Source organism: Delphinapterus leucas, chromosome 13, assembly GCF_059928025.1.
Source record: "Delphinapterus leucas isolate spDelLeu-1000000601 "Yukka" chromosome 13, BTC_Dleu_Yukka2, whole genome shotgun sequence".
NCBI classification, from domain to species: domain Eukaryota; kingdom Metazoa; phylum Chordata; class Mammalia; order Artiodactyla; family Monodontidae; genus Delphinapterus; species Delphinapterus leucas.
In genome coordinates, this window is record NC_143141.1 from 43,166,030 (window position 1) to 43,193,536 (window position 27,507).

Sequence of the window (27,507 nt, forward strand, 5' to 3'; positions counted from 1 at the left end):
TCTTCCCGGACCGGGGCACGAACCCGTGTCCCCTGCATCGGCAGGCGGACTCTCAACCACTGCGCCACCAGGGAAGCCCCTGATTATTTTTTTTTTAAATGAAAGAAAACATCTCATTAAAGTAGAAGGATTTCCAGTTGTACTATATAATAGCAGTTTCCAGTACCTAATAATGAAATGAAGTCGATTAACAAGAGTAATGCAGCTACTTTTGGATGATTATTATATAGATTATTTTCAAGGCCAACATATGTTTTGGGTTTTTTTCCCCCCTCCTGTTGTTCTTCCCAGTAACTAGCTGATGAGTGCTTCAATAATACCAAGTGTATTTTATTGTTATCTGGAACTTAACATACTGTAGAAGATAAACCCATTATAAAAAGAAACATTGTTTCTACTGAAACTTTAAAAATATTCCTGTCAGCACCTCTCTTCCACCATTGTGGATAATTAAGAGTTGACCAGTGTAATACTAGTAGACATAACTTTTCTCTAAGTTGCACTGAGGGTTTCTTATTTAATATTATCTTTTATTATATTACTAAGGACTAGATGTAGCTGTCTCTTTTTTGTAGGTAAGAAGGTAGAGAACCTAAATGACAATTTACTTCTATTTTTTTTATCACCTAAGTGTTCTGTTCAGATTCAGAGTTCTCAAACTGGTCTCTGTGTTTTCTAGTGCCTTCAGAATACTATTAGAATCTGATGAAGACAGACTTCTTGTTGTATTTAATCGAGGGTTGATCTTGATGACTGAGGTAAATACTTTATTGCGTTTTACTGTAGATTTATTTCAATTTAATGTTCTCACCCAAACTTTTTGTTTTGTGGATATTTAAAGTTTATTGTAAACTGTTTTACAGGTGTCTGGATTTTAAATATGCAAATCAGTAAATGCTAATTTACATTCCAAGAAGAATTAGGTCACAGTTTTGGGGTGCTGTTTTATTTCCATAGCAATTACATACTTTTCCCCTCAGTTTGTATTTAGAACACTTGAAATAGACTAGTTTTATAAATTCATTTGTAAGACTAGAAATGGATGAAATCTGTAGGATTTGAGGACACACATAATTTCTCAAGAGTGTGCTTATTTGACCCAGTTCCTCATCAGAGGAAGCTAGTGAGATTGTTACAGGTGGTTACAATCAGCTGTTAATCTTTCCCATGATTATTGAACATCCACTGTGAGATGATTTTAAGTCCACAGAGGTGCATAGTACCCTTTATTCTGATAACGGAGGTAAGATGAAAGTACATGCCAAGGGCACCATGAAAATTAAGAGGTAGGATAGTTTTTTCAGTTAATGGTATTATAGAATAGGAATACAACATGTGAAACTGCCCTTTGAAGAATTTGGACTTGCAGAGATAAGCGGGAAAACATTTAGATAAATGACTTAATCAGCACAAAGGCAAGAAGGTATTGGTTGTATTCAACAAATACCAAATATTTCTGTTTGGCTAAAACGAAAGTATGTGAAGAGGAGTAGTGAGAATTTCATTCTTTCATTCAACAGATGTTTGAATGTCTACTCTGTGCCAGGCATTGTGCTAGGCACTGGGGATACAGCAGTGAACAAGACAGACATGGTTGCTGTCCTCACAGCTCACAGGTTAAATGCCACACAAGTACATTGTTCAGATTATGTACTGCCACAGATTCTAGGTTATGAATTTTCAGCTGTGAATTGCGAATAGTACATAGGCTATGGGGGACTGATTTGAGAGGATTAGAAAGAAGGTGCATTGGTGTAAAATGAAATAGGAAAAAACTAAGGATTTCATTAAGCTAGTACTGTTAAAGGAATCAAAAGATTTAACAAGCCAATATGATTAAAGGAATTCCTACCTTTTGGAGTTCTTTTACCTCTTTCAGACCTACTATTTTGAGTATGACTGACAGCTATTTCACCACTGTCTTTCATAGAAACCCTGGAAAGTTAGTTAAAGCAGTCACCTCTTCTCCCCAGTCTTCCTGTTGTTGCTGCTGCTTTGTAATCTCTAAAGCTTGCAGTCTTAGAGATATGTACTTAGAGCAAACAGTAACCCCCCCCCAAAAAAAATCAGATTAAATAAATTATTCCTTCAAAGTAAAATGTAAACACAAAATATCACACTGTGAAAGTGAGGACTATTTTGTATTTTAAAAGAGCTGAATGGGAGCATTTGACTTGTAGATAGAAAGCAGATCTGCACTTTGCTTTGTGCAGATATGCACACACATAGTCTTAGTCTGAAAACATCTGTCATAGAGGATGAGCAGTACCATTTTGTGGCTCAATAAAGTAAAAGTGAAATGAAATTTTTCATTTTTTTAAATCACTTGTAGTCTTTCAACACACTGCATATGATGTACCATGAAGCCACAGCTTGCCACGTGACTGGAGACTTGGTAGAACTTCTGTCAATATTCCTTTCAGTTTTGAAGTCTACACGCCCATATCTTCAGAGAAAAGGTTTGATTAATCCTACTTCTTATTTTTGTTAGTTTAACAATTAAAGAGAATCCACATGCTTCAGAGAATTTGTCTTCTTCTCTAATTTATGTACGGAAGACGGGGCTGATGTTAGCTAACCATTAGGAAACCTCCTGATATAAAACTGGAATGATCTTTTCTATTTTCTCTATCTCTGCCTGAAAAATAGGCAAGCATGCTGTAAGTGTCAAAATTTAGGAGATTGGAAAATATTTCTAAACACAGTAACAACATGAGTATTTGTGAAGCTCCTCTGGCTGGAAACTTACATGGCTTAGGTTAAATCATTTATTTTCAAGAGAAATAACTATAAAACAAACATCTCTTGTGTCCCTATAAAGTAGTGTGAACTTTGAAATGCATATAAATTCCTAGAAAATGGGGCATATCATCACTTAAAATATGTGCTTTTAAGAAATACAGCAGGTTTAACAATAGTAGCCATCTCATGAAAATAATCACTTAACTTTCACCAAAGATGTTTATGTAATTAATTTGGATTTCTTAGTGTAAGCATTCTGTAGTTTACAACAGAAAATAATTGTGAGGAAGTTTGATCTCAAATGGCATATTTACATATGCTTTTGTGTTCGCAGATGTGAAACAAGCATTAATCCAGTGGCAGGAGCGCATTGAGTTTGCCCATAAACTGTTAACTCTTCTTAATTCCTATAGCCCTCCAGAACTTAGAAATGCCTGTATAGGTAAGTTACTTGGAAAATATAGCTGTGTAAAAACCTAGTGGAAGAACATTTTTGTGGGATTGTGTGTGTATATGTAAGATGTAATGTTAGTTCTGTAGGGTTTGGAAGACATTTGTACTTCTTATGTGTGACTTACACTGGCCAGCAGATCCTAAGAAAATCGAGTTCTGTTTCTTAACATATCAATAATTAACTATGTCATTATAGGCAGGTCACTTTATATATGGGCTTGCTGACCTAAGCTTATCTATCTCTAGATCTCTTACAGCTCTGAAATCTTCTGATCCTATTTAAACAAGGTAGAATCATGCAGATGTTTACAGATTAGAACTGACATTGTAAAGAGTGGGGGTGATTATTTCCCTGTGAGTTCTTTTGCCTGAAGATACTTCCTAGTAGCTCTTCTTAGACTCCTGAGTATTTTATATTTTTACTAATTGCATATTTATAATGATAATTTGTGTCTGTTAAAGGACCCCCTTGTTTTAAATTCATATTGAATTTTTTACTGCCTTAGAAGCCATTTAAATAATCTTTAGAGACTATAGCTACTTATTTACAATTTCTCAAAATGACATGTATAACTGTCATGTAGAAGCAGTCAGTTTTGGCAGGTGTTGGCCTGATGTTCTGTAGAATTACAGGCCTACACTTCTCCATTAAGAGGGGAAGGGTGCAGGACTTCCGTGGCAGTCCAGTGGTTAAGACTCTGCACTTCCACTGCAGGGGGCACGGGTTCGATCCCTGGTCAGGGAACTAAGATCCCACAGGCTGTGCAGCGTGGCCAAAAAAAAAAAAAAAGGAGGGGTGCATAGCAGTAACCTCTAATTGCCAGAAACTCCGCCAGTAGCCTGTCATCATGAGCTTTACTCCTATGTAATTACAGGATGAGAATCAGTCCAGCTAGCATCATGAAACATTAAAAGTAGATTAAGGATTCTCAGATCCAAAGAATTTTGAACCTTAGATTTATAAGCTGCTTTGATTGATTTTATGAAGATACATAATCAGTATGCATTAAATATTTCCCTCAGTGTACTTCTCCATGATGCTTCTCTTAATAGTTTTAAACTTTGGTTTCTAAATGATGCCCGATTGTTGTTTAGTAACTCTGCTGATCCGGATTTGATTAAGCATCAGACAGAATTTCTCCCAGAGTTAAGTGCTAAAACAGTTTTAGACTCTAAAACTTTTTAGCTGCCACACTGCAATCAGTCACCCCAGTAGGATTTGTGAGTTTGAAAGTAGCAGGTAACATACTCCAGTTTTTTAATACCCAAATTGTATTTTTATTTTCAGATGTCCTCAAGGAACTTGTGCTTTTGAGTCCCCATGACTTTCTTCATACTCTGGTTCCATTTCTACAACACAACCATTGTACTTACCATCACAGTAATATACCAAGTATGTATTCATCTAGCACGGTAGTGAACATGGTTGGCATTTAATCTTTCTGCACACTGAAACATGGAGATTTATTTTTTCAATTTATTCTTATTGTACACTTTTAATGTCTTAGTGTCTCTTGGACCTTATTTCCCTTGTCGAGAAAATACCAAGCTAATAGGAGGGAAAAGCAATATTCGGCCTCCGCGCCCTGAACTCAATATGTGCCTCTTGCCCACAATGGTGGAAACCAGTAAGGTATGTTGGGATGCCAGGAAAACCATGTTTTTCTAGTACACAGTAATTTGAAATTCCCCTCTGGCAGTTATGAGTATATTAGACTTAAATGATCATTTTGTGGATCCTAAGAAGATTAGACTCATTTGGACTTTTTCCTGCTCTGAAATGTTGGTTGAATATTTGCAAAATCAACAATAAGCACAAGTAGTAAGTTTTTTTCCCCCTCAATAAATATCCTAACAGACTCATTAGTATTTGTCACTAGGCTAAATTATAAATGGGTCATATATCTAAATCTGAAAGGTCAAGTTAGGTACTTACTATTGTTTATATTTCGCCATATAATCAATGACTTCTTTTACTGCCCTCTAATTATAATCCTTTGACCTAAGCCTAATTATCACTGACTGATAGATTTATCATCATTTATAGCCTAGTTCTTGTTCTCTAATACTTAACTCTAAAATAATGCTAATTCTAAATTATAGAGAGAAGGTACATTGACACAGGATAATTTATCTCAGTTCCAACACTTTCCTAAACAATTTTTCCACTTTATCTTTCCTCACCCCACTTTATTCACATTCTCCCTTGCCCACTGTCTTCAGATCTTAACTACATTTAAGAAGTTCTTATAAGATAAAATATTTAAAATAATTAACACTGTAGCAACCATTACAGAAATTATTTGGACTCTATTTCAAAAATCAAATTTAATTCACTCTTCTTGATGATATGTCTATAGAGCTCAAGTGTCACATTTTAAAATCCTACAGTAATTTTACTTTATTAAAGTATATAGAAATAAGGGGTAATTTTAATTGAAGGCATTTGCACACTGAAAATAAACTTGTGGCAATTAAGATCTTAATAACATTAACAGAAACTTGGAATTTAAAACTAGGTTCTTATAGAATTTAAATATTTAATCAGCTTTTTAGTTAAACTTATTACGTTTGCACAAAATATGCTCTTTAATTTATTATACAATTTAAGTGCAACCATTTTATCATCTTTAACCTTCAGGGCAAAGATGACGTTTATGATCGTATGCTGCTAGACTACTTCTTTTCTTATCATCAATTCATCCATCTATTATGCCGAGTTGCAATCAACTGTGAAAAATTTACTGAAACATTAGTTAAGCTGAGTAAGTATAAAAGATGAGCAGTAAATTCCACTGAATTATTTTAAGCCCGTAGCCATTCAGGAAGGGGAGGAAAAAAATGAGCCAATCCTTTTTTTTCTTTTTTAAAGTGAATGTTTAAAAATATTAATTATTCTTGGGAACATTTTTATGTTTATTAAGAAAACACCAACTTACTGGTTTCCATTGAATAGTTCTTCCCAGAGTTTCAGCTGGCTTATAAAGGAGTGTGGAGTAGGGCTGATCACTTTTGTACATAGAAGCCCAAGTCCTCCTCCATCTGCCCAGCAGAATTTAAAAACAAAAACCAAAAACTGCTCTGCTTAGGGAGGCAGGCTTAGAGATGGACTTCCCCAGCCCTGATCTGAGGGTAAGATGAGATCAGTAGTGCCAGCTGGCAACACCGGGAGCAAGCCGAGTGGACTTGCCAGGGTGAAGCAGAGGTGCATATATGAGTAAATTAGGAGGTAAGTCTCATAAAATAGAGGGGTGAGTGAGAAGGGAAACTTGAAAAGGAAGATATGAGAAATAGAAAAAATAATCAGTGAATTATGAAGGGGGGGAAACCTTGAATTATTTTTATGTAATATTGTCTCTCTGAGGATGTGCCTGAGAGCTCTTAGAGGACTGCTCCCTGTGGGTGACTTTTTCCAGCTGATAAGTCTTTAGAAGATAAGTAGCCCTCCAGGTGTCCCTTATCTCAGGACCTCCAGAGTTCTCAGGCTCTGTGTGCCCTGTGAATCTGTTGTCTTTAGGGATGGCCCAGGATCCTCTCCAGTGTACCGTAGGTTTGTTTCAGAGCATGGGAAGTGAAATACTCGTGGAACCACCACCCAGGTCAAGAAATAACAATATTACCGTATCCTAGAAGTTCCCCCTTGTGCTCCTTCTCAATCACAACCCCTTCCTTCCTGTGGAAAAGGTTTTGGTCCACTATAGATAGGGCGAAAGATGTGAACATACCTTAGGTTTTGTTATCCAAGAAGAATGAAGTGGTAACAACTGTCAGGGATAATTCCTCTTCAGAAAAACCATCTTATTGGTAAGTGTTGAGAGTGTCTTCAGATTTGAAAGGGTGTTCCTTCCACCGGTTTTCATTAGCTAGTTTTATATATATGTGGCTGAAGATTGGGGGGTGGGCGGGTGAGGATATATTCAGATCGGCCAGTTCATGATTATATAATTGGGTTGTGGCACTTGATAAAAAGCTAAAACCTAGCAGTGGCAATGATCAAGTGTGGGGAAGTATCCAGGAGATCTAGTAACACAGCCTTGCTCCCAGATAAGAAGGAAGACTTATAAACATGCTGACCTTAAGAAAAGTTCTTAGTAATCGTGTTCATATGATTTATACCAAAAGTTACGTGAGGAGCTATTTTATCTACTTGAACAGCTCTGACCAAATAATGAATGTTCTACCCTGTGTGGGACTGTCTTCCTCATCAACACAAATACCTAGTTTTGGGGAAATTAAACATGGGGAGGAGAAGGAGGAGGGAAAGAAAGGAAACACAGTTAGCCATCCATATTAGCTGAATCAACTTCCATAGTATTTTATGCTCTCATCACTTATACTCAGGAAGCACAGTTGTGCTGGCTCGTGGTGTTTGGTTCTCTACATAAGCACTATTCTTTAGAACTTTCTACCAGGATGGAAATATTCTCCAGCTGCATCACCATCCACAGTGTGATAGCCACTGGCCATATGTGAGTGTTGAGAGCTTGAAATGTGATTAGGGAAGTGAATTTTTTATTTTAACCAAATTAATTTTAAATAGCCAGATGTGGCTGGTGGCTACTGTATTGCATAGGACAGCTCTAGATATAAACCAAAACCTTAAAAAATTGAGCAGGAAAAAAATTTTTTCATGGTTATATCTTAGTTAATGTAGAAAATTGGACATTGTTTTAGATATGAAGTAAAACAGAGACCTAAAAGCAGTGCTTATGCTTCTTACAAATGGAAGAATTATGTCCCAGTGTTTGAAAGTAACTCCCTCTTCTAGCTGAAATGACTGTTTACAAGGAGAGGCCACTAGGAAAGAGCTTGAGAAAGCAAAGCCCACATTAACGACTGTGATGGGAAGCAGAGAGTTGATAGGGAGTTTTAATTTGTATATAGTTTCTTCAAGAAATTATATTTGGCAACAAGAGAGGGAAGGGTAAGCTTAAACTGGTTATGTCCTTAATCATTTGAGTCTTAAGGCTAGGTGGTCCAAGGGCCAGAATATCATGACTGTAGGTAGAAGTGTCTCAAGACCTGTATTGGATTGCAAGTCATTCCAGATTTGATGAAAAGTCTTTATGGTAATTCTTACATGGGTAACTGAGTAGATTTTAAGATTTGTTAGGGGGATAAAAAGGAATTACACAATAATTGTAGATTAGAATTACAGGGGATAGAGTTGCAGGTCCTAAATAGTAAACAAAGGGAGCGTTGAAGTGCTCTTGAAGTGAGGACAGTCAGGCATAGGGTTAGGGGAGACAGAGAAAAAGTGGGAAGAGAATTCCGGGAATGTGAACAAAGCTGCTGACTGCCATATGAAATACTAGTGTGTCTTGAGACCGCAGTATTTTGATATTTAAAAAGAGCCAATTTTTAGCCAGAAAAATTTTGCAAAAGAAGAATAGTGCCAGATTACTGGCACTATTGATTTCCAGAATACTTACTAAAGATAACAGTAATTTTTTAAAAAATTTTTTGGTATTTAATACATAGTTCACAATTCAAAGCAATATCAAAAAGGTGTATACATCACCGTTTCACTCACAGACATGCCCACCATCAATTTTATTCATTTTTTTTTGCATAAAAACAGCAAGTATTGGTTTATTTTCTCCCTTTCTTATGTAAATGTCCTCCATATTCTCGGAGGACCAACTGTGGATTGAAATTTCCACTACAGTCATTGTATTACCATTTTATATAAGGATATTCAGCATCGGGGGCTCCTGGAACCAATCCCCCATGAATACCCAGGGAATGACTGTAAATCTAATGATTAAAACCACACGATGCAGATATGGAAGCACATAAGTAGAACAGTGGAAAAACAGCCCCAGAACAAACATAAGGATACACAAGGATTTGATAGATAACAAAGGTGACATATCAGAGTAGTGGAAAATGGGTAATATTGAGACAATTGGCTAGCTGTCTGGGAGAGGAAAGGCAAGAGTAATATCTTCTTTGCTTCTTAGACCAAAATACATCCTAGGAGGATTAAATATTTAATTGTGAAAAATAAAATCCTAGAAATATTAAAGAAAAAACATAGGATCATATGGATACCACCTTGAGATTTGAAGGACTGTGTTAAGCAGGACACGAAACCCAGAAACAATAAAATAAATTGAAATTTTTGACTACATAAAAATTGGAAGTACTACATGTTGAAAATGCCATAAATTGAATTAAAATACAAACAGCTAATGGGGAAAATATTTGCATTCTTAACAGATAAATGGCTAGTAGTGCCAATGGCCAATGTACAGAGAGTTTTTAGGATTCAGCAAGATGGTAAAGAACATTAAAAGAAGCAAAGGACATGAAGAAGGCAGTACACATGCGCGCACGCGCACACACACACACACAATAAATGTTTGGTAACCATATGAGAAGTTGCCAATCCTTACTAATAAAGAAAGCAAACGACAATTATTTCTTTTTTTTTTTCCCCCCAACTATGAGATGAAATTTAGATGATATGCATACTTACACAGTTTGGGGAAAGAGGAGCTCTTATAATGGGGTCAGTTTGGAGAGGCAGTTTAGATTGTTTGTGCCCTTTGCCCCAGCAGTACCAGATCTAGGAATCCACCCTAAATCTACTCATAAAAGTGTACAATAACATACATAGGATGTTTATTTTCAATTGGTTTGTATTGGGTAAAACTGGAAACAACTGAAATGTCTATCAATAGAAGCCTAATTAAGTAAAACATAGTTCATTTGTATTATATAGTCTTTAAAATAAAAAGATAGGAATTGACCTTGTTTCACATGAAAAAAGCAAATTGGAAAACATACAGAATATGACCACATTCTTATAAACAAGGGGGAAGAAATCAGTACATGTAAAAAAAAAATGGAGGATTATAATCTTAACTGTATAAGGATAAAATTATGGAATGCTTTTATTTTCTTGCTTAAATATCTAGAAGATTTAAATTATTTGTAATGTTCATGCATTGGTTTTATATTTGAGGAAAAAATTTTTTTCAAAACATAGAAAATTGGTACTGCAAACCCTAATCGTACCAAATTTTTTAGGTACCATAGTTAACGTGCAGATTAACAAGATGTCCAAGTAAAATTAAACTAAATAACAAATCCCTAGATTTCATCATTTAATTTTCATTTTTAGGGACAAAACAAGAATATCACCTTTACTATTTGACATTCGTTTTTCTTTTGTTTTTTGGGTTTTTTTTATTGTTTGACATTAGTTTTTGAAAGTTTTCTTAATGCATTAGTAAGTGAAAGATTTTTTGCAAGTAACATGATGTACCTAGAAAATCCATAATCTTCAAAATCTCTATAATTAAAAAATTAATATAGTTGATAGAAGTAAACAGATTAAAAATTCATATTATAAAAAGCACAGCTCTTGTTCATGTTTCAGCTTTTTGTGATATCAAGGTGGTACTGATTGGAGAAACAACTGGTTAGCTGTTTCCCAAAAGGCTTCTTAGGATGAATATACTTCAAACAAGTGCCAATCATTCAGTACAGATAGGAAACCAGCTTTTACCCATCCACCAAGGGCAAATCCATTTATCCTAGGTTATATATGGTAATTACATTTAATAGACATACATATAATTTAGGGGTTGGTTACCAGTTTGTTAATTTACAAAGAAGAATTGGCACAGGGATCTGAATGTTACGTGGTAGGGCCAGCAGATTTTTTTCCAGTAACCTACATGGGAAGCTGAATAAACAATAATAGGTTGCTCAGTGGGTATGAAGTCAGAAATAGGGGAATTAGAAGAATCAGATGTGATATTCTAAGGCCAAAGCTCTCACTTCCCATGGATAATGCTTGGATGGGATAAATACTCCTATAGAAAGCTGGACAAAGAATCATAACACAATTCAGATAGGAGAAACCCTAACTGGTAAATATACATATGAAATATTTCATCCTCACAGCAATCATCTGAATTACCATTTTACCTACAAAAACAGTTTTTAAAAGATTTTTCTTTTAAAAACACACTCAGCCGCTTCTGCAGTATAAAGGTGCTTCTGTTGAGGAAGCAATATGTTTGGAACAGCTTTTCATTATTGCTTATTAGTTCCTCCATGGGTGGGAACAGGGTGGGGTAAGGACCCTATTGTTAAGGATGCCTGAAGTCACAGGATGAAGAAAGATAAGTGATATAGGAGCCAGGATGTTTTAGGCCTGCCCGTCCTGTTTACTGAGGTAAGGCGTGGAATTGTGCCTGCGAATGCTGGTGATTGCATCTCCCTGTGCTTTGCACCCAGTAAGTGACACCCCAGAAGGTATTGGAGGAGTGTGTAGAATAGAATGGCATTGGCCTCTACCTTAAGTCAACAGAGCCAACATACTCCTTATCCTCAGTGCTTTGTGAAAATGCTGGAAAGAAACTGAAACTTCTACTCTGAAGGGATGGCCTTCCTTCTAAAGGAGGTGCAGCTCAGATAGGGAATAGGTAGGACTGTGAAAGAGGTGTCTTTAGCTCACCATGGGTGGCACAGTGTTTTCCGGAGTGTAGTGTACAAGATAGCCCAGGGAAAATAATTTTCATGTTAATAAATGTGAATAGATCTTACTTATTACAAAAATAAATAACTCGTACACCAAATGCATGATTTTCCTGGATGTTATATTGCTGAAGACAAGGCTAATGTAGTATTAGCCTCTCTGAGTCAATCTAAAGAACAGTATCAAGTAAACAGTACAGGTGATGGACAGATATGAAAACAGTCATGAAAATGATACATGAAATGACTAAAGTTTGGGGAAACACTGATTATTGAAAAGATTATGGGCTTTAGAATCAGATAAATCTGGGGTAGATACAACTGTATCACTCACTAGCTTTTGGGATGAAACAGCAGATTATGTGATCTCTCTGAGCCTAATTTCCTCATCCAGAAACGCGGGCTAAATGAGGAAAACATAATGCCTTCCAAATTTGATGAGAAAATTAAATGTGATTATCTGACGTACCTAGCACAATAGATGTTAGTATGTTTATTTTGTTCTTCACTTGTAAAATATATTTGAATCAGAGTATTACCTGAAAACAGTCTGAGATCATAGAAGTCCTCCGTGTTTTGTTTGTTGTGGTAGTGCTAGCTTTTTAGTAGTTGTGGAAAATAGGAATAAAGACTGTTTTACTTTGAGGATAATGTCGGGGGTGGTGGTGGATAAAGTCTCGAGGATCTTAAATTGTAGTATGAAGCCTGCTTTCACATGAGAGGGTTTATGTCAGAGCAGCCCCTAGTTCAGGGGTTGGCAGACTATTTTTGCAGTGGGCCGTGGGCCATATGGCCAACCCCTGCTCTACTTTTATGGGTAATTATGCAGAGACATGGGAACATAGGAACTTTCTTCCCTGTAGCCAACAGTGTTGATGACATGCCCTTGTTTGCTTATGTGTATTGTGATCTTATGATGGGTAAATCCCTCCAATCCAAACCAGATTAGGGTATTACTTTCCTTGGGTCTTTACAAAGGAATTAATCTTGACAGGAAAATAAAGAAAAATAGGCTTTCCCGCAAAAGAGAGTCTAGGTATCCTTCGATGACAAAATTGGTGACTGATCTGATTTCCCTAAGATTTTCCCAAACCCATGGTCTAATATAGAGGCAAACGATAGCCTGCATGCTGCCTGTTTCTGTACAACCAATGAGCTACCTGCAAGTTAAGAAGAGTTTTTATAATTTTAAATGTTTTTTTTAAAAACTACATTCTATTTTGTGATATACATGAAAATTACATGAGATTCAACTTTCAGTTTTCTTAAAAGAATGTTTTATTGAAAGACAGCCACACCCATTCATTTGGTGTTGTCTGTGGAGTAATTGCAACAGACTTAGCCAGCAAAGTCTAAAATACAGGTACCTGCCAAGTTTGAAAAGTTTGCTTTATGCCACTGCACTTTTATGACATACCTACATTAGTACCTCTTTTTGCTAACCAAAAGAAATCCAAAGAGGATTTTTGCTTTAATGGAAAAAGGTAATTGCTTTTTCACTTTATGCTGTTTCAGCTTATGAAAGGTTTCATAATCGGGGGAAACCTGTAATTACTATTTGGCCATTTACCAAAAAGGTTTGCCAACTTCAGGTGTTACTCCTAATTTTTTTCTTAACTGGAAGAGGATAACTTGTATTATATTTCTCCTCCATGATTATACTTTCCCTGGGGGGTGGGAGTGTTGGAGGATGGAAAATTTACTTACAACTGACTGTGGCATTACAACTTCTGTGCTTTGAGAGAGCTAGAAGGGCAGAGGGTAGGGGAACAAATTTCTTAAGGACATACTTGACATCTGTAATAGTCAAGAAGAGGAAAGGTTGAAACCTTAGACGTTCCAAATAGGATGCTGACATATAACAGCTAAGTATGATCCACCCAAAAGATCCTGGGGACAAGGCTAGAAGCTGTTAGAGCAGAATTTACCTAAATCTACTATAAAGGTAATTCGCTTTATCTTTGGAGAAATGAGATAAAAGAGGAAAGAATGATATGTTTTCTAATTCTTCACATCCTCTGTTTGAACGTGCACCCTGCCCCTCCACTGTAGTCTAGGTATTCCATGTAATATGATCTAAATATGCAGAGTGGTACCTTAATCCAAGAAAACTTTGGAGCCACTTGCAGTAACTTTTATTACATTGTCCCAGATAAAGTTCTAATTCTCAAAAAGCAGAATTGGTTTAAGTTGTTTGCAGGTCCTTCTGGGAATGAGGTATGGGATATAAATAAAGTCAAAGTGTACTGCACTCTAAAATATTCCACTGGTTAAAACATTGAGATGAATTCTTCCCCTTTAAGTATTTTATGTATTTCTAAAACATAGAAAATATGCAGTTATGACTGGAAATAGCTATAATATTATACCTGCAGAGTTTAATATCTCAGTAGTGTAATTTATAATTATAACCTATTCTGATTTCTTTTCAAATATTAGGTGTCCTAGTTGCCTATGAAGGCTTGCCACTTCATCTTGCACTGTTCCCCAAACTTTGGACTGAGCTATGCCAGACTCAGGTAAAGAAAATGAGTTTTAGATGACCTGGTCTTTCATCTCATCCGACCACATGGTCGGTGATTTTAGGAACACTGGGTTGAAAACTGGCTGGAAATTGGGGATGTTTTCGAATCTTGGTAGGTAAAATACTATTAATGGAAATAACTGTTAAGCAATTGGCATCGAGTTGCCCTTTGAAGTTTTTTATATCTGTAATATTTGTATCACAAAGGGTATTTCAGACAAGCTGTTTATAGTAAAGTTTCTCGTTTAAAGGCCAATATAAACAGTTGTGGTAAAAGTCTGAAACAGGGAGATATTAGGGCAAGAAGGCATAAGCCACTTCTTGCGCTCCTTCACCTCCCCCATCTATTTCTTCTCCCCTCCACCATTCCAAAAGCTCTAGCAGAAACCATTTCAGCATTCTGTCCTTTACCTCTCGCTTACCTGTTACCTCAGAGCAGTTTTTTAAGTCTGATGCACTTATTTTCTTATCAGCAATCTCACTGAGAACAGAAAACACTGTAACCTTCCTACATTAAGTCCAAGAGCCAACCCCTTAAAGTGGGCACCTAAATAATGCTTGTTAAATTGTGGAGGGAGAATGGTGGGGAGAGGGGAAGAAATCAGATTGATCCTAAGGTTTGGCTCATTCCTTGGATCAGGCATAAGGAATCCCCACTCTCTTCAGGCCCTGGAAAAAACTATTGGTCTCTTGCCTGAGTGCATCTGCCCATTCCCAGAAGATGAGTTGATTAATTCCTTTGGCATAAACCTTTACCCACATTTAGCATCTGGAATACTTTTGAGTCTGGTCCAGTCTCCTGCCCAGGCAGTTGTGCTCTGGATATTCTCCTAATGGATGTGTGTCACATGATACTGTAGTTGCTTCTCTGCCTCCTTGTCCCAAACCATGAACTCCTCTGAGTCATCTCTATTCCTATAGAAATTTCATTTTGTTTTCTATACTAGGAACCTTTGATAGGCTAGTATACTTAAAATGGTTTAGTACTTAGTAAACATTCAGAAAACAACTTGCTGGTTGACTTTTGAGCTGAGTGGTTTATTCAGTAATTTGCAACAAATCTCTTGCTCCCCCCCCCACCCCCACCCCTTGGCCACTTGCTGCTCTCTTTTCATTCTTCTTGATTTAGGTAGTTGCTTTTTTTGGTTTCTGTACTATGCTACTGTCTATTGCTTCCCTATTGCTTTATCTGCTTCTGCACTGTACTACTCTCTTGACTTTTTTTCCCACAGAATTCATCACCCCCAAAACTTCCCTTAAAGTCAAACCATCTAAGGCTTCAATGCCCCTACCAGCCCTATAGAAGCGTCTGTGCTGTGCAAGAAATATAGGCAGCAGGCAGAGACTACGACCAGTAGAATAAGGCAGGTTTTCCTGACACCAAGGATCTGAAGACCTGGGTGCTGGTCCTACTTTGACTCCTAATTTCTTGGGTGACCTTGAGCAGTTTACTTACCACAGTGCTTACTCTAATAAAATATATAAGTATGTAGATGTACATATTATCTAAACTTTCTCCTATTTTTTTAAACAGTCCATTTTTCTTCCATATAAATGATCTATTATTAAAACACACATATAAATAATCTAGGGAATATATTTACTCAAAGACATACTACTTGTGTTTAAGAGCCATGACCATTTGAAAACAGGAAAACCAAATTTTAGTACAATTTCCATATTTTGGTTTTGGGACCCACTAATTCTGTTTGAGATTATTAGGAAAAGAGGTGTGCTGTTTACCTTTGTGATATCTATGGGGCGGAAGGGTATTTACCAAATTACTATTGTTAATTAGATTATATAGTGAAAGTTTTAACTCATTTTAGGGAGTAAATCTAATTCTTAAAATTTGTCTTTTCTCTACGGGTCATTTGGTTATCTATTAATTTTCCTCAAAAACATCATCCTATTTGTTAGTCTTATTTGTCCAGTCCTTATTAACTCTTAATGCTAGATAATAAAACTGCATTTCTTATAAAAACATATTTGTTCAGTTCTGCCATTCAGACTTTTTACAGGTCTCTTCTGTGTCACCCATTTAAGTCCAAGTTAGTAATATTTTAATTTATTGGGAGGACAGTTGCTGTGACTGAAAATTTAGTAGAATAAAGTAAAAGTGGCTTTTCTGGGAATTCCCTGGTGATCCGTTGTTAGGACTCTGTACTTGCTGAGGGCCCAGGTCGGGGAACTAAAGATCCCGCAAGCTGCAGCCAAAAAAAAAAAAAAAAAAAAGTGGCTTTTCCAGTAGGATGTTAAATGACTTCGGACGTATATCACGAGCAGTGTATTTAAGATTTGCAGTTATTTCAGTGCTCAACCAATCAGTGCTTCTTTTCCCCACTTCAGTCGGCTATGTCAAAAAACTGCATCAAGCTTTTGTGTGAAGATCCCGTTTTTGCAGAATATATAAAATGTATCCTAATGGATGAAAGAACTTTCCTGAACAACAACATTGTCTATACATTCATGACACACTTTCTTCTAAAGGTATGTCACAAGTTGGAAACTCAGCGTGTTACTTCCGGTTAGTTAGTGATTGTGCTTTCATTGTGTTGGTCTTTTGGAGATTTTTCTTAATCATCTTTTTCAGGTTCAAGGTCAGGTGTTTTCTGAAGCAAACTGTGCCAATTTGATCAGCACCCTTATTACAAACTTGATAAATCAGTATCAGAACCTGCAGTCTGATTTCACCAACAGAGTTGAAATTTCCAAAGCAAGTGCTGCTTTAAATGGGGTAAGAACTATGCAAGGGAAGTCATGTGCTTCAGAACTTTCCTTAAATCAACTGTAAATTTGGCCTTCGTATGATTTTACTATACACGTAACTTTATTATTCAAACTCTGGAAGTCACATATGATGAAAAAACTAACCAAATAAAAATGTGCTCACTCTGCCTTTTATGTATGTAGCACACACTTTCTGTTACCTTAGAAGACATGAGCTAATGTCTGTCATTAAATGCTAAGGGCAATGACCACTACTTTCTCACATTTTTTGAAATGTTAACTGTGATGTTTCTGTTAGTGCCTGCGACTCATAAGTAACTGAAAGTCAGATTAGTAATCTGAATATAAAGCCAGTTAAAACTAGGGAATCGGTTGCCTTCTATAGACTCCCATGAAAGCCATGTCATGGAATAATGAAACACCCTGGAAACATGTGCTTGCACACGTCCAGCAGCAGCCTCCCAAGTAACAAAATGCTTAGATGCCAGAAGGGATTACAGAGCTAAGTGAGGAAGACCTTATGACATCCACCAGAAACCAAGTAAAACTGACTCCTAGATTAATGAGGCCTAAATTGCTCATGGATCATTCAGGGTTTGCCTTTTAAATTCCTGTGTAATTTCCCCGCCCCCCCTTTTCCATTTTCAGAAAACACTATTTGGGTCTTCAGTCAGACTTAATTAGTGGTGTGGTGCATGAAATAATGGTATTAGTGACCTAGAACCAATGAAATATAAATAGTAGTATCATAACACTGGCTTTCTAGTTTTTTAACATTCTTCTAACAATACCAGAGGAACCAGGATGGATTCCTGGAAAAGTAAACATGTGCATTTAAACTGTTAACGGTTGTAATGCTGGCTTTGGAATTTGAAGTGTTCCTATCTGGATTTCTGTAGGACTTGCGGGCACTTGCTTTGCTCCTGTCGGTACACACTCCCAAACAATTAAACCCAGCTCTAATTCCTACTCTGCAAGAGCTTTTAAGCAAATGCAGGACTTGTCTGCAGCAGAGAAACTCACTCCAAGAGCAAGAAGCCAAAGAAAGAAAAACTAAAGGTTAGCTTTATGGACTAATAAAATATTGACTTTAGGGTGGGAGAAGGGAAGAATACTGACTTTACAATAGCTGTGTAAGCCTCCTGAATATAAATGCTAAAAACCAGAATTTCCACAACCACCCCCAGTATGATCTTAAATGACTCAGAGAATTTGTTTTGATGTTCCTTTTCACAGATGATGAAGGGGCAACTCCTGTTAAAAGAAGGCGCGTTAGCAGTGACGAGGAGCACACTGTAGACAGCTGCATCAGTGACGTGAAAACAGACACCAGGGAGGTCCTGACCCCAACTAGCACTTCAGACAATGAGACAAGAGACTCCTCAATTATCGACCCAGGAACTGAGCAAGATCTTCCTTCCCCTGAAAATAGTTCTGTTAAAGAATACCGAATGGAAGTTCCATCTTCGTTTTCAGAAGACACGTCAAATATCAGGTCACAGCATGCAGAAGAACAGTCCACCAACGTTAGATTTGAAGACTGTAAAGAATTCAAAGACCTCCACTGTTCCAAGGATTCTAACCTTGCCGAGGAAGAGTCCGAGTTCCCTTCGACTTCTCTCTCTGCAGTTCTGTCTGACTTAGCTGACTTGAGAAGCTGTGACGGTCAAGCTTTGCCCTCCCAGGACTCTGAGGCTGCTTTATCACTCAGTTGTGGCCATTCCAGAGGACTCTTTAGTCACATGCAGCAGCACGACATTTTAGATACCCTGTGTAGGACCATTGAATCTACAATCCATGTGGTCACGAGGATATCTGGCAAAGGAAACCAAGCTGCTTCTTGACATTAGATGTAGCATGTCTACTTTTAAGGTCACCCCTCACCCCCAATGTATAAGTTTTGCTTATTTCTGTTTTTGTGCTTCAGTTCGTCCAGTGCTCTCTGCTTGAATGGCAAGATAGATTTATAGGCTTAATTCTTGGTCAGGCAGAACTTCAGATGAAACAATTTGCATCTTCAGTATACTTTCTAAAGGGCAATCAGATAATGAATATGTTTTATGTAATTAAGAGTTCACTGTAGTGGCTTTCATTTAATATGGCTGTCTGGGAGGAACAGGGTTCCCTGGCCCTGTACAATGTAATTTAAACTTAACAGCATTTTTACTGTGTATAATATGGTGTCCTCTGTGCCAGTTTTGTACCTTATAAGAGAGGCAGATTGCCTCTGATCGCTGTGGTTCTTATTATCAAAATTAAGTTTACTTGTATACGGAACAACCACAAGAAATTTGATTCTGTAAAGAATCCTCTTTAGCTGTGGCCTGGCAGTATATAAATGGTGCTTTATTTAACAGAATACCTGTGGAGGAAATAAAGCACACTTGATGTAAAAATAATTGTTTTATTTTTATTGACATGACTGATTGCTATTCTGTGCACTTAATTAAACTGATTGTGATGACTTTTTATTTGTTTACATACCTTGCTTCAAGTCTTCTCAGATGAAAGTAATGAGAAAACTGAATGGGGGAACATACATACTTACTTATCCATTATATTCTATTTCATTAGAAGCATAGTGGCAGTCCAAAAAGTACCTTTTTCCATAGACTTTTCAATCCTCACCACCCTGAAGTGCGTAACTGCTGCAGGGAGAAGCATAACAATACAGCCAACTCGCCCTCACTTCAGCATGCTTCTGAATGCAACATGCCACTGTTTCACTACCTAAGAGCTACACACCTTAAAAACCCTTAGGTAAAATAAAGGAATAGTATTAACATGCCATTTATTTTTTGTCTTCCTGAACTAAAATTACAGCTAAAACAGCAAGCTTGCTAGGACAAGCTTTAGCTTGGGACACTTCAACTATCTGTACTCAGGGACTCAATCTAGTCCCAGAGGAGCATCTATGGGAGGTAAAATACCTAATTTCACATTGCTTGCTTTCTAGTCATAGTAAAGATTCAAACAATGCTTTCAAATGTAAGTTCATGGATTTCATTCAATATAAATTAAGAGTATTTGTTTTCTTTTTTTAAAGGAATGACAGAGGGAAGAGGTAAACGTTACACTTTTTCTGCTTACAAAATGTAATGCCCTTATAAAATCTTCTAACTCAACCATTTAGGGTGATCAGCTGCAGTAAACCTTGTATTTCTTCAAAATGCTGCTTCTGCCAACAGAATTTCATGTTCTCTTCTTCACAGACAGGAACTCCTTTACAGTCCAATTGTAATTCCGTCTGCCCTAGAGTAGGCACAAAATTCAGTGCAACTATTGCATAGTGTTCTGGAAGAAGAAAAGGAAAGCTTATTACTGCATTATGAAAAGAAAAATTTATCCATACAGCACCACTATTTGATTTTCATAGTAGAGGGGAAAAAAAAAAAGTGTTTTTGGACTTAAAAGGTGCTAATAACATACCTTCTGGCCAGTTCCTACATCTCCATTTCATGACGATCTTTTTATTTGTTAACTGAAAACAAAGGGGAAATTCCACTGAAAAAGCCCCTATGTACAAGAAGTAATCAGTGAACAACGTACACTCCCATCTTCCAGTTTATATGCCAGCACCACTGAGAATTCATTGTCCCTAGTGCCAAAATGTGACGAGAGTAACATCAAGGACAGAAGCGTGAGAACCAATGCAGAGCTGATGTCAACGGCAAGGCAACTGACATTTGGCAACACACACCCTAGTGGCAGAAACCTGAAACTTCTAGACCAAGAGTTGGGAGGAATTATACTTGTGTCTTCTAAAATCATAAACATTGCACAATTACTGTGAAACTAAAGCGTCAGCTTTTAGTATATATAACATTTTTTATTTTCCCTGTAACCAACTTTATAAAGTGGTCAAGTTTCTGTGAACTCAGATAAAAACCAAAGCACATTTAAAAAAGGCATGAATAAAGCAATATTAACAGAAGTCAGTCCCAGCTTAACTTTCCTTTAACCTATAAGATTACTTACCAATTCTACATATTCACCAGTGATGTTCCCATCAAACATTTGGAATTTCCTTCCCTTTTCAGCTTCTAATACAGCAGGAGATTTAGAAAACTTTTGCACCAACTAACCAAGCAAAACATACAATAGACATGTTATTCCGGCGTATGCTATCATGTTTTTAACCTAAATGTAAAGTACTAATATAAGCTACTGTGGTTTGTGTTTGTTTAATTGTGAGTACATAGCTTTTAATTATAGCTTCCTCTTTCTCTCCCTGTCTTTCAGAGGAAGAAAGCTCAGTAAGTTGCTCCAAACCCCTCAATGCTGATAAATTCCCCCCAAATGCCCATCATTTACCCCCCTCAAATCTTTAGGATAACTTCCCCGCCTCAAGCTATCCTAAAGATCTCTAGATCTCTTCAATCAGAAAAACACGGCCACGCAGGAAACCATGAACCAGCTTCAGTTCTTAGTGGTGTAGGTGTATTTTCTCCCAATGTCAGCATTTCAGATCCTGGCTTGAGACGTGACTTACATCTTTCACAGTGAAGATTCTGTACAGCTGCTCAATAGCTGTGTCAAACAGTTCCGTCATGTGCAGTGCCACAGTAGGAATCCTTACGCCCAGCGCCACTGGAGAGGAGGCCTGAATCTCAAAAGAAAAGGTTCCAAAGCATAATTATTAGCATGACAAGAGATTCAAAAAATTCAGTCTTCCAGTCTTAGTAAAACACCAAAATGACCCCCACACTATCCCTTCCACTAAAAGCCTTTTTAGCACCACCAATCCTACCTAGTCTTTATTTTGGAAACAGTTCAGTGCTCCTTAGCTCCGTTCCACTCCCAGACTATGGCTTCCACTCCCAGGCTATGGCTTCACAGCCCAAATCCTACTTGGATATGTAAATATGACCCAGGGAGCATAAAGATAAGCAGGTGAAAGATACCAGCACTTAAGGCCAAAGGGTGTCAATTCCCCATCACCAGATTCTGAGAACAGGATCTAAAACCTCCCAATCCTCCAAATGTCTGGAGAGAAGTTTCTTCCATCATGGTATGTGACCTCAAAGTCACCTGCTGTTATTTGTTGCCTACCGAAACAACACTGCCTTTACAGCAGTCTTGAACTAAATTCAATATTTATCCCACAAAAAGGATTCCCTTCCATCAAGGATGAAAGTCTCATTTCATCATTTCCCCCAAAATGGCAAGGGATGCAAGGGTGGATTAACTGGCCCATCTCAATATCCTTCATAGTTCTCCATCATTAACTGGCCCATCTCAATATCCTTCATAGTTCTCCATCATCACAAGGCTGTTTAGAGCTTTGAAGCCCTCTCATTAAGCACTTCCTTTCTCCCCCTCCCTACATGTCTGCCACCAGAGATCATACCTGCAAGGTAGTCTCACTCAGTTTCCTTTTAACAGTCAATTCTTGGGTTGCCATAGCTTTGGTTGGTAAAATCATTCCCATTGTAAATTCTACAAAGAAAACGTATGAGAAATGGTTTTAATAAAGAACTTTTTACTTTTCAGCACAAATACTAAGGCAGAAAACTGAAAATAAGATATAAGAATATAAAGGAACTGATATTTGTAAAAAGAATTCCTATAGCGTTTTGAGAATTTCAAGACCATTCTGTATTTTTTACATATAAAACTAATCATTAACCTGAGTTCCATGGCAACAAATGCCTTTTATCCTTTTCTTTTTATCAAATGCCTCACTTTTATCTAGTTTTTGATAAAATAGCATAATTTCCAAAGGTTGTTTTCCAAAAAGCTCCATTTTATACACCTAACTACTAATAGCTTTATGGCCTTCACTTACTGTCAAAGCCAGACACTTGGCTTATTGCTTCACCATCACTTCACAAAGCTTGGCCTCACAGTATTCAAGCCTGTGGGCCAGCAGCGTGTGTGATCTCGTAGGAAAAGTGTAAACCCCAAACCCATCTATGTCAATGCCTAGATACTCAGCAGAGTCCAAGGATGAGGTGCAGACATACATGCCCTGCTGGCTATTTTACCTGGCAGGTAACTTCTCTAATTTAGGGAAGAAGACAATAACCTCAATTCCACACAGTGAAGGGATTAAATAAGTCTCAACTACACCTGTAATACCTGCAGTCACTTTCATTCACTCATTCAACAAAAATTAAGCACCTACTACATGCCAGGCATTGTGCTAGATGCTGGAGATATAGCAGTGAACAAGACAGGCTCCTTCCATGCCTTCATGGAGCTTACAGTCTAACAGGGAAGGCAGACATTAAACAAATAGTTATAAAAACAACTGATAAAATAATTATCATTCCAGAAAACTATCAACAATTCTGTAGGCAAAATGGTTCACGCTGTGTAAAATACTGATAATCACTAATTATGGTCTAACTCATGACTAGCTCTCAACCTCCAGACTACAATTTATCCTGCAGCATACAGAATTGTTTTTAGAGCTTTGGAAATCAGCCTAACCTGGGAATCCAGACCACAGTGCAGAGCATTATTTGGGTAAATGGAAAAGGGACCCTGTAGTTCACAAGGGATGCCTTCTTTACCCGTCTTAAGTGCCTTCAGGTAATCTCCAAGGGCTTCCCTGACCTTGGCGGTGCCTGCAGTTTTCATAAGATCCTTCAGTATATTCCCATCTCCTTTCTTTTTACTCACGTTCACCTACAAATCAGAAAAATACAAACCTAAGAAAAATCTGGTTTGACATAATCTTATAATACTGGGACATATGGATGAGGGAACTGTGATGGTGAGGAAAGGGAAAGAAGTGGATGTAAGAGACATGACAGGTTTTCTTCATATAGTTTGAGAAGATGTAAGGGATTTTTAATTAAGGGTCCATTGACCTGGTTGGTAATATTGAACGGACTTCGTAGAATGTAAACCCCCCAATTTGCGTACGTTTTATGTGTATATATATTATATCGATGATGTAGTCCATGGCTTTCACAGGGTCTAGAAATGCGCTGTCTAGTATGGAGCCGCTTAGCCACATGTGGCTACTGAGCACTTGCAATGCGGCTGGTATGATTTGAGATGTGCTGTAAGTGTAAAATAATATACACCAGACTTTGAAGACTTAGTACCAAAAAAGAATGTAAAATAACCTCATTAATAACTTTGATACTAATTACATGTTAAAATGATATTTTTACATTTTGGGTAAAATAAAAAATATTAAAACTAATTTCATGTTTCTTTTAAATTTTTTAACATGGCTACTAGAAAATTTTAAGTTCCTTATGTGGCTTGCATTATATTTCTGTTGAACAGCGCTCATCTAGAACCCCAAAGCCAGTGTAATTAGGAAAACCAAGTTCCCAATATCCTGGTCTTGGGCTACATTTTTTTGTCAGGGAGGAGAGTTGGGAAAGGGAGAGGAGGAGGGAGAGGAAAGAAAAGAGGGAAGATGGAAGGAATGGACAGGAGGAGAGAGGGGGAGACAGGGAGAGGGAAGTGTCAAAATGCTGTTCTGGGGATGCCTCTGTAGTAGTCTCAGAACGAAGAGGTGTTGGTTTGAAATATCTAGCGTCCCTGTGATTCGGTTGAGTTGGGCCTGCTCCCAGGCCCCAGTTCTAATCTGAAGAGTTTGTTCTGTAATACTATTGTACCACAGGCTGAATCTAAAAGACCAGTTTAATATGCTGCTGAAACACTTCTCAGCTGATGGATCTGAATACAGCAAAGTGAAATCACAGCCCGAGGGCAACAACCACACATCTGAAGGTATGTCCGAGACAGCCCCACTTCTACAGCCTTTCATAACCTTTAAGAAAGGCAACTCATAGTGGCTCAGCGTAACTTAGTTTTTATATCTTGAAGGCCTTCACACTGAATACATTCACAAATCAAAAAAGACCCTGTATCAAACTATCTTCATTTGGCAAATAAAAGCTGCTGTACAAATGGTCTCGCCCCAAAACCAAGCTTTTGGCTGAAAGAGGGCACTAACTGTAAACCAAGCATGGGAGTTACACAGGCTCTATCTCCCAAGACAACCAGAAGAGCCAGTCAAAAGCAACACACACTAATTTACTAAAAAACATGGTATAACCAAGGGAGATCACAGCAAAAAGCTGAGAATTTTCACTATTGAAGGGAAAGAGCAACGATGCAGAGGAGAAGCAGCAAAATCCCATTCACCAAGCTGTGCAAAATACCTGAGCACTTTCCAGTATGTACACTGTCATGTGTACCTGAAACGTGAATTAACCCAGTGTCACAGATGAGGAGGCCACGGACGGTGCAGTCACCTGCCTGGGCCCGACTCCTGGTCCACAGGGGTCTAGGGCCTCCTCAGTGTGCTTGCTCTTCCTCCTGCACCACTCTCCCACCCCACGCTGCGCCCAGGTACAGCTATCCTCCTCAGCAAACGAGCCCTCACTGCTCACCAAAACTACCGCACAAGCACCACACAGTCCGATTAACAGTTTTTCAAATGCCCAACATGTCTAACAGAAACTTGATTTAAAAAAAAAAAAAAGAAACTCCATCAGATACCTCACCTCAGTGTCATCTACTTCATTTTCTTCAGACAGGTTGGGTATTTCAATCAACCCCTTGTGCTTCGCACCAGATTCTTTAATTATACCTAAAATGAGCAAAATACGTTCCTCAATTACAAAGTAACAGCCAGTTTACGTACACCTGCCCTGCCTAACTGAACAGCCCACCCTCCTCACAGGGCACTGCCACCGTGGGGACGAGGCAGGCCAAGCCTTCCCCACCACACACGCGCCCAAACCGACCCTGCTCCCCTGGCCCACATCACAGGTAAGCACCCTAGGAAGGCGGGGGTAAGAACCTGGCAAGTAAAGTGCACACACGACCAGGGGCCACGGGGAAGCACGGGACTGGAGTAAATGGCTCTGTTAACCAATGTTTCTTCTTTCATCCCCCAATATTCTTTACCAAGTCAAAGCAGGATAAAGGGCTGTCTTGAAGAGGAGTCACAACAGGGACAGGAAGGCAAAAAGGGACAATGAGTTCTGATCACAGAAAGAGTGAGGGGAGGCAGGTGTGGCCTGGGGAAGTTTGTGTGGACTCTATGCAGCTGGTTTCTTTCAAGACCAGAGTGTTGACTTCAATGACGACATCAAGATGGTGACAGGTTATTCCCGACTTCAGTCCCCCTCACAAAAAGACCAACTGGCTGCTATCCATGGACAAGACAGCACTGTGAAAATCCCAAAACCCAGAGGTGAGGCTGAACACGCTCCTGGACCAGAGGCAGAAAAGGACTGCATTAGAAGGGTATGAGGAGGGGTTTAACACTCTGACCAAACTGCCCCTCCGCCAGGCCAACACAGAACCACACTGAGGGCCCCACTGCAGTTTTTCCAGCAGGAAAAGAGGGCAGAAGGTGGACATGCAGGTCCCCGGCACTGCTGGATGCTTCCTGGGAGGGCCACTGGGGTCTCGACTCATGGAGACCACTGGGAATCAGATAGGGATGGAGAAGGCGGGGCAGGGCTTGTCAGCAACCAGTGCTCAGATCTGGATGGGCCATGCTCCTGTTTGCAGCAGTGCATGAGCAGAGCTCAGCGGGCAAATTCTGCCTGATCTGGGTTCCCAGGCAACAGGCCAAAGCCAGCTGTGGAGCCCATTCTACCGCCCTACAAATTCACAGCTCCACTCAACTGCTGAGTGTAGCTTCCCATCCAGGAAGCCCAACCAGAGGGCAGCCTTGGAGCCCATCCAAACAGCCCCACTTGGGCAGGGAGCCAAGCCAGCAGCCCTGCCCAACTGTTGAGCATAGCCTCTGGCCCTGCGTAACCCAGGGGCCTGAACAGTGACCCTAAGCAGCCTCGGAACCCAGCCTACAGCCCTGCCCAATTGCTTAACACAGCTTATGGCCTTGTCCAGACGAAGAGCCCAGCAGAGACCCCACCCCACAGAGAACAGTCTCTAGCCTCCCCAACTGCGGGATACAGCTGGAAGCCCCTCCTGACCAGACAGCACAGCCTGCAACCTTGTTCAACAGCTGAGCATACTCAGCACCCTATGGATGCTGAAGCCAGGCCTGCAGACCTGCCCAACTTCAAGGCACAATCTGTGTCCCCCACCTGGTCACAGAACACAGCCTGAGGCAAGGTCCTACCATGAAACCCTGCCTGCAGCCCTGCCTGAACACAGAGTCCAGCCAGCAGCACCACCTGGTCAGGGAGCATAGCCTGAGACCCCACTCAACCTGCAGCAATGGCAGAGCTCAGTCCATAACCCTGCCCAATCATAGAGTCCAACCAGTGGCGCCACCCTGCCAGGGAACACAGCCAGTGTTCCACAGACTGGAACCAAGGGTAACTGCAGAGCCCAGCTAATGGCCCCATGTAACCATGGAGCACAGCCAGCAACCCTGCCTAGTCAGGGAGCCCACTCAGCAGCCCTGCTTAAACATGGAGCCCAGTCGACTCACCCAACCACAAAGCCCAGCTACTGGTAGTCCCCTATCCTGACCTCAGAGCACACTCAACTGGAGAGCCTGACAGCAAGCCCTGCCTGCCCATGGACACTACTAGTTGACACATCCAATAACCCAAGTTGAATGGTGAAGGTTTTTCCCGGCCAAAGCAAACCCGTAAAACATGGAAGAA

The 27,507-nt window shown here is 39.0% G+C and overlaps 2 protein-coding genes across 20 annotated transcripts in view; one reads left to right on the top strand and one right to left on the bottom strand.

Moving 5' to 3' along the window:
- The window catches only part of USP34 (ubiquitin specific peptidase 34), a 231,411-nt gene extending 212,000 nt beyond the window's left edge, over nucleotides 1-19,411 (top strand). For 10 of the 15 annotated variants that reach the window (XM_089923127.1, XM_022597181.3, XM_089923126.1 and 7 more), the window contains 11 exons: nucleotides 680-758; nucleotides 2,333-2,459; nucleotides 3,077-3,184; nucleotides 4,484-4,588; nucleotides 4,704-4,828; nucleotides 5,837-5,960; nucleotides 14,128-14,207; nucleotides 16,562-16,702; nucleotides 16,806-16,949; nucleotides 17,842-18,001; nucleotides 18,179-19,411. In XM_089923127.1, coding sequence (XP_089779253.1) covers nucleotides 680-758; nucleotides 2,333-2,459; nucleotides 3,077-3,184; nucleotides 4,484-4,588; nucleotides 4,704-4,828; nucleotides 5,837-5,960; nucleotides 14,128-14,207; nucleotides 16,562-16,702; nucleotides 16,806-16,949; nucleotides 17,842-18,001; nucleotides 18,179-18,786 — 1,801 coding nt within the window. In that variant the 3' untranslated portion in view covers nucleotides 18,787-19,411. The other 5 variants (XM_089923122.1, XM_089923128.1, XM_089923124.1 and 2 more) reach the window with 5 other exon arrangements.
- Nucleotides 7,088-27,507, bottom strand: part of AHSA2P (activator of HSP90 ATPase homolog 2) — a 34,979-nt gene continuing 14,559 nt past the window's right edge. For 2 of the 5 annotated variants that reach the window (XM_022597189.3, XM_089923135.1), the window contains exons 3-9: nucleotides 25,420-25,505; nucleotides 23,461-23,575; nucleotides 22,293-22,381; nucleotides 21,435-21,545; nucleotides 20,921-21,022; nucleotides 20,372-20,423; nucleotides 7,088-20,236 (exon numbers count right to left, since the gene is read on the bottom strand). In XM_022597189.3, coding sequence (XP_022452897.1) covers nucleotides 20,064-20,236; nucleotides 20,372-20,423; nucleotides 20,921-21,022; nucleotides 21,435-21,545; nucleotides 22,293-22,381; nucleotides 23,461-23,575; nucleotides 25,420-25,505 — 728 coding nt within the window. In that variant the 3' untranslated portion in view covers nucleotides 7,088-20,063. Of the gene's footprint in view, nucleotides 20,237-20,371; nucleotides 20,424-20,920; nucleotides 21,023-21,434; nucleotides 21,552-22,292; nucleotides 22,382-23,460; nucleotides 23,576-25,419; nucleotides 25,506-27,507 lie in introns of all 5 variants that reach the window. The other 3 variants (XM_022597193.3, XM_089923134.1, XM_089923136.1) reach the window with 2 other exon arrangements.